The sequence below is a fragment of the Rhinoraja longicauda genome, chromosome 34 (genome assembly GCF_053455715.1).
Source record: "Rhinoraja longicauda isolate Sanriku21f chromosome 34, sRhiLon1.1, whole genome shotgun sequence".
Taxonomy (NCBI): Eukaryota; Metazoa; Chordata; class Chondrichthyes; order Rajiformes; family Arhynchobatidae; genus Rhinoraja; species Rhinoraja longicauda.
In genome coordinates, this window is record NC_135986.1 from 24,392,808 (window position 1) to 24,410,356 (window position 17,549).

The window sequence follows — 17,549 nt, forward strand, 5'->3', positions numbered from 1 at the left end:
CTCTCCCCTCACTCTCTCCCCTCACTCTCTCTCCTCTCACTCTCTCCTCTCTCTCCCCTCACTCTCTCCCCTCACTCTCTCCCCTCACTCTCTCCCCTCACTCTCTCCCCTCTCTCCTCTCCTCTCACTCTCTCCCCTCACTCTCTCCCCTCTCTCCTCACTCTCTCCTCTCTCCTCTCCTCACTCTCTCCCCTCACTCTCTCCCCTCTCTCTCTCCTCTCCTCCTCTCCTCTCTCTCCCCTCACTCTCTCCCCTCACTCTCCCCTCTCTCTCCTCTCTCTCCCCTCACTCTCTCCTCCCTATCTCTCCTCACTCTCTCCCCTCACTCTCTCCCCTCTCACTCTCCCCTCTCTCTCCTCTCTCTCCCCTCACTCTCTCCTCACTCTCTCCCCTCACTCTCTCCCCTCACTCTCTCCCCTCTCTCTCTCTCCTCTCTCTCCCCTCACTCTCTCCTCACTCTCTCCCCTCACTCTCTCCCCTCACTCTCTCCCCTCTCTCTCTCTCCTCTCTCTCCCCTCACTCTCTCCCCTCACTCTCTCCCCTCACTCTCTCCCCTCTCACTCTCACCCTCACTCTCTCCTCACCTCTCCCTCTCCTCTCCCCCTCTTCTCTCTCCCTTCTCTATTTTCTATTACGGATCAGGGTCAGGATTTACTCTTGGGATGGGATGGACGTTGGGAGGTTGGAAGGGGGGGGGGTGTCGGGGGGGTGGGGACACTACACCAGAGGTCGAGGCTCTAGTGGGAAGGGATGGGTGACAAGGGGTACAGGGTCTCCTTGCGAAGGGGCCGCTTGGCTTTGGGGGGTTCGGCTGCCCTCTTGGCGACGAGGGGCTCCGATCTGGGGATCTCGCTCGCCCCCTCCAGCGGGGCCGGCTCAGATTTCGGCAGCTGGCCCTCCACCTCCTCCAGGGCAACATTTCGGGGTTCAGCCGCCGGGACGGGCTCCAGGGGTTCGCCCCCTCTCTTTGGGTAAAGGGGTTCCGAACGTCCCTCTGTGCAGAGGGTCTCGCACCTCTGGGGTTCAGTGGCCCCCCAGGCGGAGTAAGGCTCTGGGGGTTGGCTTGCCTCCTCTCGGGGGTCGGGTTCGGCCCTTCCCTTCGGAGAGAGGGCTTGCCACTCGGGGGCTTGGCGTGCTCCCTCCGACGCCGCGGCCTCGGGTCTTCGAGGTGCAGTCGCCCCTTCTGCCCGGAGAGGCGGGCGGTCTTGGGGTTCGGCCGCTCCCTCGGGAACGCCGATCTCCCGCTCGCCCGCCTGCTGACCCACGTCGGACTCCCCCGGACTCTGGGGCGCAGGGGGAGAGACCCTCGACGATGAAGCTGCCAATTCCCATGGATGAGCCGGTTTCGGGGCGTGGGGGATTTGGGGTTCGGACCCCCTCCCTCCCCCGGGGGCGACGGCCCCCAAATTTCGGGGTGCACCCCCTCCCCCCCCTCCCTCTGCCGCGGGAGGGCCCGACTTTCGGGGTTCAGGCGCTCGGGCCGTGGAGAAGGGTGCAAGTTCACCGTCTCGCTCTCCGGAGGGAAGGGCCGACTTTTGAGGTTCGCTCCCTGGTTCCGCGGAGACCAGGCCAGATTCCTGGGGTACCGCTCCTCGCTCTGCGGAGGGGAGGTCAAATAGTTGGGGATCGGCTCCTCGATTTGTACAAAGAGGGTCTGATTTCTGGGGTTCATCCCCCGGCCTTGCAGGGCCTAACTCTGGGGCTTCGGCCCCTGGCCTTGCAGGGCCTATCTCTGGGGGTTCGGCCCCTTGTTCCGCCGGCAGAGGGCCTAGGTTTTGGGGTTCGGCCCCTCGATTGGCCGGGATGAGGTGGAATCTGGGGGGTTCGGCTCTTTCGTGGCGGTTCGGTTGTTGGGGTTCAGAGAGGGGGTCTGACCCGTGGGGTTCACCTGGCCTGGCGAGGGGGTTCGGGGGGCTCACGAGGTCCGGAGAGATTCCTGGGGGTACGTGCGCCGGGAGCGGGCCTGATTTTCGGGGTTCGTTGTCGCGCCCGGCGGAGGAGGGGGGGCGTTGTTGAGGCGTTTGGGGTTTGACGGCCGAGCTGCCGGGTGGGTGGTCTGATTTCTGGGGCTCGTCCCCGTGCTCTGGGCTGTTGGGGGGCGATGAGGGGCCGCTCTCCAGATCCAGCCCCCCGCACTCCTGGGGTTCCGGGGTCCCCTCGAGGGACAGCGGCTCCCGATCCCGGCCGTCCGAGTCCTCCGACCCCATCCCGTCGGAGTCCGAGGCCGCGTCCGGGGTGACCGACTTGGACACGTGGGACTCGCAGGCGTCCTCTGGGCTGCCCGACGTCGACTCGTCAGCCTCCGGGTCATCGGAGTCCTCCGCCTCCGACTCCGCCTGCGAGTCTGCGTCCGATTCCGATGCCTCGGAATTCTCCTCGTCGGATTCGTGTAGGGAAGGAGATCGCTCCCAGTGTGCATCTTCGGAGCGCTGCGTCGCTGGCCTCCGGCCTTCCGAGCCTTGGGACTTGGAGTCCTGGGATTGGGATATTTGGGTCTTGGTGTCGTGGGAATTGGAGTCCTGGGATTTAGAATCATGAGATCTTAAATCTGGGGATCCGTCTTTTGGGGGTTTAAAATCTTGGGATTTAGAGTCCTGGGATTGAGAGTTTGGGGATTTAGAGTCGTGGGATTTTAAATCTCGGAATTTTAAATCTTGGCATTCGGAGTCTTGGGATTCAGAGTCTTGGGATTCAGAGTCTTGGGATTCAGAGTCTGGGGATTCAGAATTCTTCTCTGGGATTACAGCCCCTCCCTCCACAGTCACGGTCCTGGGATTTAGGAATTCCGATCTTCTCTCCGGAGTGCCAGCCTTGGGAGTCAGCGATTCCCATCTCCACGGGGTGGCGGTTTTGGGATCTCGGGATCGATTTCCAATCTCCTGAATTTTGCTTCTCCACTTGAATTCCTCGTCCCTCTCCAAAGTGAAGCTGCTAGCTCTCGGTAATTCCGAACCGCCGACCGGGGTCAGACCTATGGCATTTGGGAATTTCCTTCTCTCCAGGATGATGTCCTTGAGATTTCGGAACGCCGTTCCCGAGTCCAGGACGACAACTCTCGGTTTCTGGGACTCCGGTTTCTCTGGATCGACGGACCAGGGAGAGGGCAATTCCGTTCCTCCTGGGGCGACGGCGTCGGGATTCAGGGATTCCCTTCCCGCCTCCGGAGTGAGAGCTTCGGTTTTCCGGGTTTCCGACTCGCCGACCGGAGTAGCGGTTTCGGCACTCGGGAATTCCATCACCTCCGCAGCGGCGGCCCGTGGATCCGGTGTTCCCGTTTCCCCTTCCGGAACAACGGCTCGGGAATTTTGGGATGGTGTCCCTCCCTCGGGAGCGACGGATTTGAGATTCGGGGATCGCATTCCCTGCGGAATAGTGGCATTGGGATTCGCTGATTCCATTCCCATCTCCTTCCCGGCTTCCCGGAATTCTGTTCCCAGCGGAGGGGATATTTTGGGATTTAGGGAATCGGCACATTTCAAAGCAGGATCACCGGGATTCCGTGATCCCATACCCCCCGGGGAGGCAGCGCCAGGATTCAGGAAGTCCGTTCTTTGCGGAGGAACGACTTTCAGTAGGATGGGACTATTGGAATTTCGGGAGCCCTTAGTGAATGGAGTAACAACGCTGGGATTCTGTGAGGCTACCATCAGCAGGATGGGAGTATTGGAATTTCGGTAGTCCATCGTCAGCACAACACTGGGATTCTGTGAGTCTACTTTGTCCAGGATGGGAGCATGGGAATTTCGAGAGTCTGTTCCCAGAGGGGTAGCAACGCTGGGATTCTGCGACGCTACCATCAGCAGGATGGGAGCATGGGAATTTCGAGAGTCTGTTCCCAGAGGAGTCGCAACGCTGGGATTCTGCGAGCCTACCTTCTGCAGCATGGGGGCGTGGGAATTTTGGGAGTCCTTTCTCTGCGGAGTAACAAAGCTGGGATTCTTCGACTCTACCTTCAGCAGGATGGGAGCGTCAGATTTTCGGGAATCTGTCATCAGTGGAGTAACAACGCTGGAATTCTGCGAGTCTACTTTCAGCTTGAGGGGAGCATTGGAATTCCGGGAATCCAATCTCTTCGGAGTAACAACTCTGGGATTCTGTGAGTCTACCTTCTGCAGGATGGGAGCATTGAAATTTCGGGAGTCCTTTCCCAGTGGAATAGCAACGCCAGGATTCTGCGGGACTACCTTCAGCAGGATGGGAGTATCGGGATTTCGGGAGTCCGTTCCCGGAGGAGAAGCAACGCTGGAATTCTGCGAGTCTACCTTCAACAGAATGGGAGCGTCAGAAATTTGGGACTCCATGCCCAGGGAAATAGCAATGTCGGGATTCTTCGGGTCTACTTTGTGCAGGATGGGAGTATCGGAATTTTGGGAGTCTGTCGTCAGCGGAGTAACAACGCTGGGATTCCTCGGGTCTACTTTGTGCAGGATGGGAGTATCGGAATTTCGGGAGTTCTTTCTCTGAAGAGTAGCAACGCTGGAATTCTGCGAGTCTACCTTCTTCGGGATGGGAGTGTCGGAATTTTGGGAGTCCGTCGTCAGCGGAGTAACAACGCTGGGCTTCTGCGAGACTACCTTCAGCAGGATGGGAGTGTCGGAATTTCGGGAGTCCGTTCCCAGCGGAGTAGCAATGTCGGAATTCTGTGAGTCATCCTTTTGCAGGATGGGAGCATCGGGATTTCGGGAATCTGTCGTCAGTGGAGTAACAACGCTGGAATTCTGTGAGTCCACCTTCTGCTGGATGGGAGTGTCGGAATATTGGGAGTTCTTTCTTTGAAGAGTAGCAAGGCTGGAATTCTGCGAGTCTACCTTCTTCAGGATGGGAGTGTCGGAATTTCGGGAGTCCGTCGTCAGCGGAGTAACAACGCTGGGCTTCTGCGAGACTACCTTCAGCAGGATGGGAGTGTCGGAATTTCGGGAGTCCGTTCCCAGCGGAGTAGCAATGTCGGAATTCTGTGAGTCATCCTTTTGCAGGATGGGAGCATCGGGATTTCGGGAATCTGTCGTCAGTGGAGTAACAACGCTGGAATTCTGTGAGTCCACCTTCTGCTGGATGGGAGTGTCGGAATATTGGGAGTTCTTTCTTTGAAGAGTAGCAAGGCTGGAATTCTGCGAGTCTACCTTCTTCAGGATGGGAGCGTTGGAATTTCGGGAGTCCGTCGTCAGCGGAGTAACAACGCTGGGATTCTTCAGGTCTACTTTGTGCAGGATGGGAGTGTCGGAATTTCGGGAGTTCTTTCTCTGAAGAGTAACAACGCCGGAATTCTGCGAGACTACCTTCAGCAGGATGGGAGCGTTGGAATTTCGGGAGTCCATTCCCAGAGGAATGGCAACACTGGGATTCTGCGAGTCTACTTTGGGCAGGATGGGAGTGTCGGAATTTTGGGAGTTCTTTCTCTGAAGAGTAGCAACGCTGGAATTCTGTGAGTCTACCTTCGTCAGGATGGGAGCGTCGGAATTTCTGGAGTCCGTTGTCAGCGGAGTAACAACGCTGAAATTCTGCGAGTCTGCCTTCAGCAGGTTGGGATCGTCGGAATTTCGGGAATCTGTCATCAGTGGAGTAACAACGCCGCGCTTCTGCGAGACTACCTTCAGCAGGATGGGAGTGCTGGAATTTCGGGAGTTCTTTCTCTGAAGAGTAACAACGCTGGAATTCTGCGAGTCTACCTTCTTCAGGATGGGAGCATCGGAATTCCTGGAGTCTGTTCCCAGTGGAGTGGCAATACCGGAATTCTGCGAGTCAACCTTTTCCAGGATGGGAGCATCAGGATTTTGGGAATCTGTCGTCAGTGGATTAACAACGCCAGGCTTCTGCGAGACTACCTTCAGCAGGATGGGAGTGTCGGAATTTCGGGAGTCCGTCGTCAGCGGAGTAACAACGCTGGGATTCTTCAGGTCTACTTTGTGCAGGATGGGAGTGTCGGAATTTCGGGAGTCCTTTCCCAGAGGAATGGCAACACTGGGATTCTGCGTGTCTACTTTGTGCAGGATGGGAGTGTCGGAACTTCGGGAGTTCTTTCTCTGAAGAGTAGCAACGCCGGGCTTCTGCGAGTCCACCTTCGTCGGGATGGGAGCGTTGGAATTTCGGGAGGCCGTTCCCAGAGGAATGACAACACTGGGATTTCGCGAGTCGACCTTCTGCAGGATGGGAGTGTCGGAATTTCGGGAGTCCGTCATGAGCGGAGTAACAACACTGGAATTCTGCGAGTCTACCTTCTTCAGGATGGGAGCATCGGTATTTCGGGAATCTGTCGTCAGTGGAGTAACAACGCCGGGCTTCTGCAGGATGGGAGCACTGGAATTTCGGGAGTTCTTTCTCTGAAGAGTAGCAATGCTGGAATTCTGCGAGTCTACCTTCTTCAGGATGGGAGCGTAGGAATTTCGGGAGTCCGTTCCCAGAGGAATGGCAACACTGGGATTCTGCGAGTTGACCTTGTGCAGGATGGGAGCGTCGGAATTTCGGGAGTTCTTTCTCTGAAGAGTAGCAAGGCTGGAATTCTGCGAGTCTACCTTCTTCAGGATGGGAGCGTCGGAATTTCGGGAGTCTGTTCCCAGTGGAGTGGCAATACCGGAATTCTGAGAGTCAACCTTTTCCAGGATGGGAGCATCAGGATTTTGGGAATCTGTCGTCAGTGGAGTAACAACGCCGGGCTTCTGCGAGACTACCTTCAGCAGGATGGGAGGGTTGGAATTTCGGGAGTCCGTCGTCAGCGGAGTAACAACGCTGGGATTCTTCGGGTCTCCTTTGTGCAGAATGGGAGTGTCGGAATTTTGGGAATCCGTTCCCAGCGGAGTAACAACGCTGGAATTCTGCGAGTCTACCTTCTTCAGGATGGGAGTGTCGGAATTTTGGGAGTTCTTTCTCTGAAGAGTAGCAAGGCTGGAATTCTGCGAGTCTACCTTTTTCGGGATGGGAGCGTTGGAATTTCGGGAGTCCATCGTCAGCGGAGTAACAACGCTGGAATTCTGCGAGTCTACCTTCTTCAGGATGGGAGCGTCGGAATTTCGGGAGTCTGTTCCCAGTGGAGTGGCAATACCGGAATTCTGAGAGTCAACCTTTTCCAGGATGGGAGCATCAAGATTTTGGGAATCTGTCGTCAGTGGAGTAACAACGCCGGGCTTCTGCGAGACTACCTTCAGCAGGATGGGAGGGTTGGAATTTCGGGAGTCCGTCGTCAGCGGAGTAACAACGCTGGGATTCTTCGGGTCTCCTTTGTGCAGAATGGGAGTGTCGGAATTTTGGGAATCTGTTCCCAGCGGAGTAACAACGCTGGAATTCTGCGAGTCTACCTTCTTCAGGATGGGAGTGTCGGAATTTTGGGAGTTCTTTCTCTGAAGAGTAGCAAGGCTGGAATTCTGCGAGTCTACCTTCTTCAGGATGGGAGCGTCGGAATTTTGGGAGTCCGTTCCCAGAGGAATGGCAACACTGGGATTTTGCGAGTCGACCTGCAGGATGGGAGTGTCGGAATTTCGGGAGTCCGTCGTCAGCGGAGTAACAACGCTGGGATTCTTCAGGTCTACTTTGTGCAGGATGGGAGTGTCGGAATTTCGGGAGTCCGTTCCCAGCGGAGTGGCGATGCCGGGATTCTGTGAGTCTGCTTTCTGCAGGATGGGAGTATCGGAATTCCGGGAGTCCATCTTCAGTGGAGTAGCAATGCTGGGATTCTTCAGGTCTACTTTGTGCAGGATGGGAGTGTTGGAATTTCGGGAGTCCTTTCCCAGAGGAATGGCAACACTGGGATTTTGCGAGCCGACCTTCGGCAAGATGGGAGTGTCGGAATTCCGGGAGTCCGTCGTCAGTGGAGTAGCAACGCTGGGAATCTTCAGGTCTGCTTTGTGCAGGATGGGAGTGTCGGAATTCCGCGGGACCGTTCCCAGCGGAGTGGCGACGCCAGGGTTCCTCGAGTCCGTGCTCTGGGGGACAAGGGTCTGGGGGTTTGGTGGGGTATCCACACGGCCCGTTCTCCGGGGGGCGGCCGGGATCCGGAGCTCCGGAAGGCCGGGAGTGGTCAAGTTGTCTGATGTCGAGGAGCCACCACCGCCTCTTCCCCTGTGGTCCGGGACGAGGGTCTCGGCTTCAGTTCGCCGCCATCCCGTCGTTCTCTCGGGGGGTGCCTTTGGCGGCGGTGGCCGTTTGGGAGCGGGCGTGGGCGGGGGCGGGGGTGGCTTCACGGCCAGCTGGTTGTTCCCCGAGGACGAGGAAGGGTGCAGGTGTCCCGCCAGCACCGCCCGCCGCACGCCGCCCTTGTACTTGCGGCATCGCTTGGGCGAGGACTGGAGGTGGAGGAGGGCAACGCACATCACCTGGGGTGGCACTTCCATCGGCCGCAGGTCCCTCACCGCCTCCATCCCTCCCTCCCAGCGCTCCCAGGCCTTGTTGCAGCCGGACACCTTGCGAGGGCCGTCCATGCCCTTGGTGTTCACCGGCTCGGGCTCCGGCTCCTGGTCGTCATCGTCCGGTGGGACCTCCACACCCAGCTGTGTCTGCGCCCCGCGTACACCGTCCCACGCCTTGCCAGCCTCAGTCTCTGATCGCACACAAGGGAAGCAAATCAGCCTCGTTAATTAACGATGGCTCGCAGAGCAGCAGATTAGACAACAGGCAACAGGCTCAGGAGGAGGCCATTCGGCCCTTCCAGCCAGCACCGCCATTCAATGTGATCACGCCTGATCATCCACAATCAGTTGCATGTAAAATTATAAAAGGACTGGACAAGCCAGATGCAGGAAAAATGTTCCCAATGTTGGGCGAGTCCAGAACCAGGGGCCACACACAGTCAATAGACAATAGGTTCAGGAGGAGGCCATTCAGCCCTTTGAGCCAGCCATCACCGCCATTCAATGTGATCACGGCTGATCGTCCACAATCAGTTACATGTAAAATTATAAAAGGACTCAAGAGAGAGCTGGATAGAGCTCTTAAGGATAGCGGAGTCAGGGGGTATGGGGAGAAGGCAGGAACGGGGTACTGATTGAGAATGATCAGCCATGATCACATTCAATGGCGGTGCTGGCTTGAAGGGCCGAATGGCCTCCTCCTGCACCTATTGTCTATTGACTGGACAAGCTAGATGCAGGAAAAATGTTCCCAATGTTGGGCGAGTCCAGAACCAGGGGCCACACACAGTCAGTAGACAATAGGTGCAGTAGGAGGCCATTCGGCCCTTCGAGCCAGCACCGCCATTCAATGTGATCACGGCTGATCATCCACAATCAGTTACATGTAAAATTATAAAAGGACTGGACAAGCCAGATGCAGGAAAAATGTTCCCAATGTTGGGCGAGTCCAGAACCAGGGGCCACACACGGTCAATAGACAATAGGTGCAGGAGGAGGCCATTCGGCCCTTCGAGCCAGCACCACCATTCAATGTGATCATGGCTGATCATTCTCAATCAGCACCCCGTTCCTGCCTTCTCCCCATACCCCCTGACTCCGCTATCCTTAAGAGCTCTATCTAGCTCTCTCTTGAATGCAGTCTTAGAAAAAAGGGGAGGCCATTTCAAACTGAGGTGAGAACAAACTTTTTCTCCCAGAGAGTTGTGAATCTGTGGAATTCTCTGCCACAGAGGGCAGTGGAGGCCAAATCACTGGATGGATTTAAGAGAGAGTTAGATAGAGCTCTAGGGGCTAGCAGAATCAAGGGATATGGGGGGAAGGCAGGCATGGGTTACTGATTGTGGATGATCAGCCATGATCACAATGAATGGCGGTGTTGGCTCAAAGGGCCAAATGGCCTCCTTCTGCACCTATTTTCTATGTTTCTTACCCCGTTCCTGCCTTCTCCCCATACCCACTCACTCCGCTATCCTTAAGAGCTCCATCTAGCTCTCTCTTGAATGCATTCAGAGAATAGGCCTCCACTGCCTTCTGAGGCAGAGAATTCCACAGATTCACAACTCTCTGACTGAAAAAGTTTTTTCTCATCTCCGTTCTAAATGGCATACCCCTTATTCTTAAATTGTGTGGCCCCTGGTTCTGGACTCCCCCGACATTGGGAACATGTTTCCTGCCTCTAACGTGTCCAACCCCTTAATAATCTTATATGTTTCGATAAGATCACCTCTCATCCTTCTAAATTCCAGTGTATACAAGCCTAGCCGCTCCAGTCTTTCAACATATGACAGTCCCGCCATTCCGGGAATTAACCTAGTAAACCTACGCTGCAAGCCCTCAATAGCAAGAATATCCTTCCTCAAATTTGGAGACCAAAACTGCACACAGTACTCCAGGTGCGGTCTCACTAAGGCCCTGTACAACTGCACACAGTACTCCAGGTGCGGTCTCACTAAGGCCCTGTACAACTGCAGAAGGACCTCTTTGCTCCTATACTCAACTCCTCTTCTTACGAAGGCCAACATTCCATTGGCTTTCTTCACTGCCTACTGTACCTGCATGCTTCCTTTCAATGCATTCAGAGACTTGGCCTCCACTGCCTTCTGAGGTAGAGAATTCCACAGATTCACAACTCTCTGACTGAAAAGGTTTTTCCTCATCTCCGTTCTAAATGGCCTACCCCTTATTCTTAAACTGTGGCCCCTGGTTCTGGAGTTCCCCATGATTAGATTAGATTTAGATATACAGCGCGCAAACAGGCCCTTCGGCCCACCAACTAACCTCCAACATGCCCAGCAACGACCCTAAGGGGTTGGAGAGGCTAGATGCGGGAAGATTGTTCCCGATGTTGGGTAAGTCCAGAACCAGGGGTCACAGCTTAAGGATAAGGGGGAAGTCTTTTAGGACCGAGATGAGAAAACATTTCTTCACACAGAGAGTGGTGAATCTGTGGAATTCTCTGCCACAGAAGGTAGTTGAGGCCAGTTCGTTGGCTATATTTAAGAGGAAGTTAGATGTGGCCCTTGTGGCTAAAGGGATCAGGGGGTATGGAGAGAAGGCAGGTACGGGATACTGAGGTGGATGATCGGCCGTGATCATATTGAATGGCGGTGCAGGCTCGAAGGGCCGAATGGCCTACTCCTGCACCTATTTTCTATGTTTCTATGTTCAATGAACCCCACTTCAACAACATTGCACCCCAAAACTGTAGAGCAAACCCCCCGAAATTGTAGAGTGATATTGTCCTATTGTTTAGTTTAGAGTTTAGTTTCGAGACACAGCGCGGAAACAGGCCCACCGAGTCCGTGCCGACCAGCGATCCTCGCACACTAACACTATCCTACATACATGAAACGAAGCCTGTCCACACCACTCCACAGATGCTGCCTGACTTGCTGAGTTTAGTTTAGTTTATAGATGCAGCGGCCCTTCGGCCCACCGGGTCCGCGCCGTCCAGCGATCCCCGCACACTAACACTATCCTACACACACACACACACTGGGGACAATTTTTACATTTACACCAAGCCAATTAACCTACAAACCTGCACGTCTTTGGAGTGTGGGAGGAAACCGGAGCACCTGGAGAAAACCCACGCGGGTCACGGGGAGAACGTACAAACTCCGTACGGACAGCGCCCGTGGTCGGGATCGAACCCGGGTCACCGTCGCTGTAAGGCAGCAACTCTACGGTGCTCTATGGAGCAGAAAACAAGGCCCTTTGGCCCAAAACTCCTCCAATCACTTCACATCTCCTCCACATTCTCCCAACGCCCAACCTTTCTTAGAATGGCAGCGAGTAGAGTCGCTGCCTCATGGCGCCAGAGACCCGGGTTCGATCCCGACTACGGGTGCTGTCTGTATGGAGTTTGTACCTTCTCCCCCCCCCCCCTCCGTGACCCATGTGGGTTTTCTCCGGGTGCTCCGGTTTCCCCCCACACTCCAAAGGATGTGCAGCTTTGTAGGTTAATTGGCTTGGTGGAATTGTCCCTAGTGTGTGTGTGTGTGTGTAGTGTTAGTGTGCGGGGATCGCAGGTCGGTGCTGACTCGGTGGGCCGAAGGGCCTGTTTCCGCGCTGTATCTCGATATTAAACTCAGCAGGTCAGGCAGCATCTGCGGAGTGGTGTAGACAGACGACGTTTCATGTCGGCTCCCTTCTTCAGACTCTTGCTCTGAGGTGGCTCGGTGACACGTTGTGGTCCAGACCCAAGATGTTGTCTGTCCACTGACCTCCACAGATGCTGCCTGACCGGATGAGGTCCTCCAGTACCGTGTGTCCAGCTCACTGGTTAGCCTGGCACTCATTTATAATTAGGGAGGCAATACAGAGAGAGACACAAAGTGCTGGAGTAACTCAGCGGTCAGGCAGCATCTCTGGAGAACATGGATCGGCGACGTTTCACCTCACACTCAGAAGGGTCCCGACCCAAAAGGTCACCTGTCCACGTTCCCCACAGAGATGCTGCCTGACCCGCTGAGTTACTCCAGCACTTTGTACCTGTCCACGTTCTCCAGAGATGCTGCCCCACCCGCTGAGTTACTCCAGCACTTTGTACCTGTCCCACGTTCTCCACAGAGATGCTGCCTGACCCGCTGAGTTACTCCAGTACTTTGTACCTTTTTGTTTTGGTAAAACCAGCATCTGCGGTTCCTGGTGTCTCCGATACAGTGGGTTTGAGTTAGGTGCTAGCAATCAGTTAACAGCTTCAGTATGACAATAGACAATAGGTGCAGGAGGAGGCCATTCGGCCCTTTGAGCCAGCACCGCCGTTCAATGTGATCATGGCTGATCATTCTCAATCAGTACCCCGTTCCTGCCTTCTCCCCATACCCCTTGACTCCGCTATCCTTAAGAGCTCTATTTAGCTCTCTCTTGAATGCATTCAGAGAATTGGCCTCCAATGCCTTCTGAGGCAGAGAATTCCAATGATTCACAACTCACTGACTGAAAAGGATTTTCCTCATCTCCGTTCTAAATGGCCGACCCCTTATTCTTAAACTGTGTGGCCCCTGGTTCTGGACTCCCCCAACATTGGGAACATGTTTCCTGCCTCTAACGTGTCCAACCCCTTAATAATCTTATACGTTTCGATAAGATCCCCTCCCATCCTTCTAAATTCCAGTGTATACAAGCCTAGTCGCTCCAGTCTTTCAACATACGACAGTCCCGCCATTCCGGGAATTAACCAGTAAACCTACGCTGCACGCCCTCAATAGCAAGAATATCCTTCCTCAAATTTGCGAGACCAAAACTGCACACAGCCCTCTCTGATAGATCAGCCCTCTCTGATCGCTCCAGTCTTTCAACATAAGTATGTATGGGGCAAGGGGAGGGATGAGCATATGGACTCGGTGGGCCTCTGTGTCTCGAAACTAAACTCGAAACTAAACAATAGGACAATATCACTCCACAGTTTTGGGGTGCGATGTAGTTGGGTGTTCACTGAACGAATGTTGGGGTTCGGGGTCCCCCCAGTTGGGGGTTAGTTACTGTGCAAGTGGGGAGCACTCTACAGTTCTGGGGTACATAGGTTGGGCGGGTTCACTGAATGAGTTTGGGGTTCAGGGCTGTTGTAGGGCAACAGGGTCACTGAGCAGATGCGGACCACTCTACAGTTTAGGGGTTCGCTGGGAGAAGCTTGGAATTGGGGGTTCACAGTTATTGCCACCTTTTGGGGTTCACTCTACAGTTTTGGGGTGCATTGTAGTTTGGGGGTTCGCTGTTTGCCCAGTGTTTCAGGGTTGCTGGGCAGTCGGGGTCAATATGTTGGTGGGGACCACTCTACAATTTGGGGGTTGGCCTTGGCGTTTTAGGTACTGTAGATCAGGGGGTTCACTGAACCCACTTCCCGGATCAGTGCACAGTTTTGGGGTTCACTGTGGGGCGGCGGGGGGGGGGAGTAGAGGAGGAGAGGAGAGGGGGATGAGGGGGAGGAAGTGGTGGGTAGGATGGGGAGGGAGGGGAGGGGATGGAGAGGGTGAGAAGGGAGGGGATGGGATGAGAGGGGAGGAAGAGAGGAGGATGGGGAGAGGACGGGATGAGAGGGGAGGCGATGAGGCGGAGAGGTGGGAGGGAGAGAGATGGAGGCGAGAGAGATGGAGGGGAGTAGATGAGAAGGGAGGGAGGGGCGGGGTAGGGAGGGAGAGGAGGGGAGAGTGGGCGGAGGGAGAGGAGGGGAGAGTGGGTGGAGGGTGGGGAGGGGAGGCAGGGTAGGGAGGGAGAGTGGGTGGAGGGAGAGGAGGGAGCACTGCACTCACCTACAACCTCTATGGGCATGTCCTTCAGGAAGGGAGGGGGGGGAGAGAGAGGGAGAGGAGGGAGAGAGAGGAGGGGAGAGAGAGGAGGGGAGAGAGAGGAGGGGAGAGAGGGAGGGAGGGAGGGAGGGAGGGAGGGGAGAGGGAGGGAGGGGAGGGAGGGAGGGAGGGAGGGAGGGAGGGAGGGAGGGAGGGAGGGAGGGAGGGAGAGAGAGGGAGGGAGGGATGGAGGGGAAAGAAGGGGAGAGGAGGGAGAGTGGGTAAAGGGGTGGAGGGAGCACTGCACTCACCTACAACTATGGGCATGTCCTTCATGGAGGGAGAGGAGGGGGAGGGGAGAGAGGAGATGGGCGGGAAAGGGGAGAGAGGGGGAGTGGAGGAAAGGTGTGGAGGGGAGGGGAAGAGAGAGGAGGGGTAGAGGGGAGGGGTAGAGAGAGAGGAGGGAAGAGGAGGGGGAGAGAGAGGAGGGAGGAAGAGGAGGGGAGAGGGAGAGAGAGGAGGGAGAGAGAGGGAGAGAGGAGAGGAGAAAGGTGTGAAGGAGGAGAGGGGAGGGAGAGAGGAGAGGGGATGGAGGGAGGGAAAGTGGGTGAAGGGGGAGGGAGAGGGGAGTGGAGAGAGAGGGTGGAGAGGAGGGGAGGGGGGTGGGTAGAGGGCAGGGGACAATAGGTGCAGGAGGAGGCCATTCGGCCCTTCGAGCCAGCACCGCCATTCAATGTGATCATGGCTGATCATCCAGAGGGAGAGGGGATGGAGGGAAGAGTGGGGAGAGAGGGGGATGGAGGGAGTGTGTGGAGGGTTGGAGGGAGTGGGGAGAGGCAGACAGGGGGAGGGAGAATGGGTAGAGGGAGAGAGAGCATGGAAGGTGGGAGTGGAGGGAGGGAGGGAGGAGTGTGTGGAGGGTAGGAGAGGGAGGATGGAGGGAGTAGGTAGAGAGATGGGAAGGGAGGGAGAGAGGAGGGGGTAGAGGGGAGAGAGAGCGGGAGTGGAGAGGAGAAAGGTGTGTGGAGGGATGGAGGGAGTGTGGGAAAGGGGAGGGAGGAGAGGAGTGTAGAGGGAGGGAGGGTGTGAGGAGGGAGGGAGTGTGGGTGAAGGGGAGGGAGAGAGGAGAGAGAGGATGGAGGGAGTGGGTGGAGAGATGGAGGGTGGGAGAGAGGGGAGAGGAGAGTATGTAGAGGGATGGAGGGTGGGAGAGAGGGGAGAGGAGAGTATGTAGAGGGATGGAGGGTGGGAGAGAGGGGGATGGAGGGGAGTGTGAGGAGGGGATGGAGGGAGAGGGGATGGAGGGAGTATGAGGAGGGGATGGAGGGAGGGAGTGGGTAGAGGGAGGAGGGAGGGAGGGAGTGGGTAGAGGGAGGAGGGGAGGGAGGGAGGAGAGCGTGGAGGGATGGAGGGAGAATGTGTAGAGGACAGGGGAGGAGAGGAGAGTGTATTGAGGGATGGAGGATGGGAGAGGGATGGAGGGTGTGTGTAGAGGGATGGAGGAAGGGAGATAAGGGGGATGGTGGGTAGAGGTGGAGGATGGGAGAGAGGGAGATGGAGGGAGTGTGTGGAGGGGTGGAGGGAGTGTGTGGAGGGAGGGAGAGGGGGATGGAGGGAGTTTGTGGGAGAGGGGAGGGAGTGTGTGGAAGAGTTGGTAGAGGTGAGGGGAGGGAGGAGAGGAGAGTGTGTAGAGGGATGGAGGAAGGGAGAGAGGGGGAAGGAGGGAGGGAGTGTGTAGAGGGATGGAGGGTGGGAGAGGGATGGAGGGTGTGTGAGAGAGGATAGAGGGAGAGTGGGTAGATGGCAGGGGAGGGAGGAGAGGAGAGGAGAGTGCGTAGAGGGATGGATGGAGGGGTGAGGGAGAGGGGGATGGAGGGAGGCGGTGGAGGGGTGGAGGGTGGGGAGAGAAAGAGGGAGAGAGAAAGAGGGAGAGAGGAGGGGGGAGAGAGGGAGAGAGGGAGTGGAGAGGAGAAAGGTGTGAAGGAGGGAAGAGAGAGAGAGAGAGAGGGGATGGAGGAGAGGAGACTGTGTAGAGGGGGTGGAGGAGAGAGGGGGATGGAGGAGGGGAGTGAGGAGGGAGGGGTGGAGGGAGAGAGGTGTGTGGAGGGTGGAGGGAGAGTGGGAGAGGGGAGTGAGAGTGGGGGAGAGGGAGGGAGTGTGTGGAGGGGTGGAGGGAGGAGGGAGGGAGAGAGGGGGTGGAGTGTGTGGAGGGAGGGAGGGAGTGTGTGGAGGGAGGGAGGGGAGAGAGGGGGTGGAGTGTGTGGAGGGGTGGAGGGGCAGTGCCCACTCACCTACTACCTCGATGGGCATGTCCTTCATGGAGATACCACAACCCATGGTGGCTCCGTCCGCAGCGCCACAGGGGCGGGGGGTCCCGGGACCGGGGACGGGGGGTCTGGCCGCCGCTTGTGACGGGGGGGGGGGAGACAGGGGCACGTAACAGGGGGCAGGGGGAGAGAGGGAGGGTGGGAGAGAGAGAGAGAGAGAGAGAGAGAGAGAGAGAGATGGAGAGGGTAGGAGGGAGGAAGAGAAAGAGAGAGGGTGGGAGAGAGAGAGAGAGAGAGAGAGAGGGTGTGAGAGGGAGGGATGGAGGGAGAGAGGGAAGGAGAAAGAGGGTGGGAGGAGAGAGGGAGGGAGAGAAAGGGGGAGGAGAGGGAGGGAGAGAGAGGGTGGGAGAGAGAGAGAGAGAGAGGGTGTGAGAGGGAGGGATGGAGGGAGAGAGGGAAGGAGAAAGTGGGTTAGAGAGAGAGGGTGGGAGGGAAAGAGGGGAGGGAGGGAGGGTGGGAGAGGGAAGGAGGGGAGGGAGAGAGAGAGAGGGTGGAGAAAGAGAAAGAGGGAGGGATGAGAGAGAGGGGGAAGAATGGGGAGAGAAGGGGATAGAGGGAGGGTGGGAGAGAGAGAAGGGGAGGAGAGGGGGAGAGAAAAAGAGAGAGGAGGGAGAGGGGAAAGAGGGAGAGAGAGAGAAAGAAGGACGGTGGGAGAGAGGGTGGGGGAGAGAGAGAGGGGGAGGGAGAGGGAGAGAGGGGTGGGGGAGAGGGCGCAGATATAAGTAATTCTGAAGCTTCGCTTGAGTTGAAGACAAAGTGCTGGAGTAACTCAGCGGGTCGGGCAGCATCTGTGGAGAACATGGACAGGTACAGAGTGCTGGAGTCACTCAGCGGGTCGGGCAGCATCTGTGGAGAACATGGACAGGTACAAAGTGCTGGAGTGTCTCAGCGGGTCGGGCAGCATCTGTGGAGAACGTGGGCAGGTGATGTTTCGGGCTGGGATTCTTGTTCACAGTTGCTCTGTCCTCTAGATAGCTTAGACCATGGAGGCTCTCTGTTGCTATCTTGTAGGGGGTGTCGTTGAGTCACACAGCACCCAAACAGGGACCTGAACAAGGTCACCCATTCCTTTTCTCCACAGATGCTGCCTGACCTACTGAGTGACTCCAGCACTTTGTACCTGCCACGTTCTCCACAGATGCTGCCTGACCTAC

The 17,549-nt window shown here is 56.6% G+C and overlaps 1 protein-coding gene across 1 annotated transcript; it reads right to left on the bottom strand.

The window, feature by feature from the left end:
* Nucleotides 1–737: 737 nt before the first annotated feature.
* Nucleotides 738–16,405, bottom strand: LOC144609643 (uncharacterized). The gene is made up of 2 exons (XM_078428144.1): nt 16,360–16,405; nt 738–8,527 (listed from the first exon to the last, which is right to left on the bottom strand). The coding sequence occupies exons 1-2, from the start codon at nt 16,403–16,405 to the stop codon at nt 738–740; spliced, it is 7,836 nt and encodes a 2,611-aa protein (XP_078284270.1).
* Between the last annotated feature and the right edge of the window lie 1,144 nt (nt 16,406–17,549).

What these genes read in the sequence shown, in the direction of transcription:
- LOC144609643 (XM_078428144.1), bottom strand. Translation starts at nt 16,405, where the DNA reads ATGGGTTGTGGTATCTCCATGAAGGACATGCCCATCGAGGTAGTAG. An exon ending in CATGCCCATCGAGGTAGTAG is followed by an intron (nt 8,528 to 16,359) that starts GTGAGTGGGCAC and finishes GTGTGCGATCAG; the next exon opens with AGACTGAGGCTGGCAAGGCG.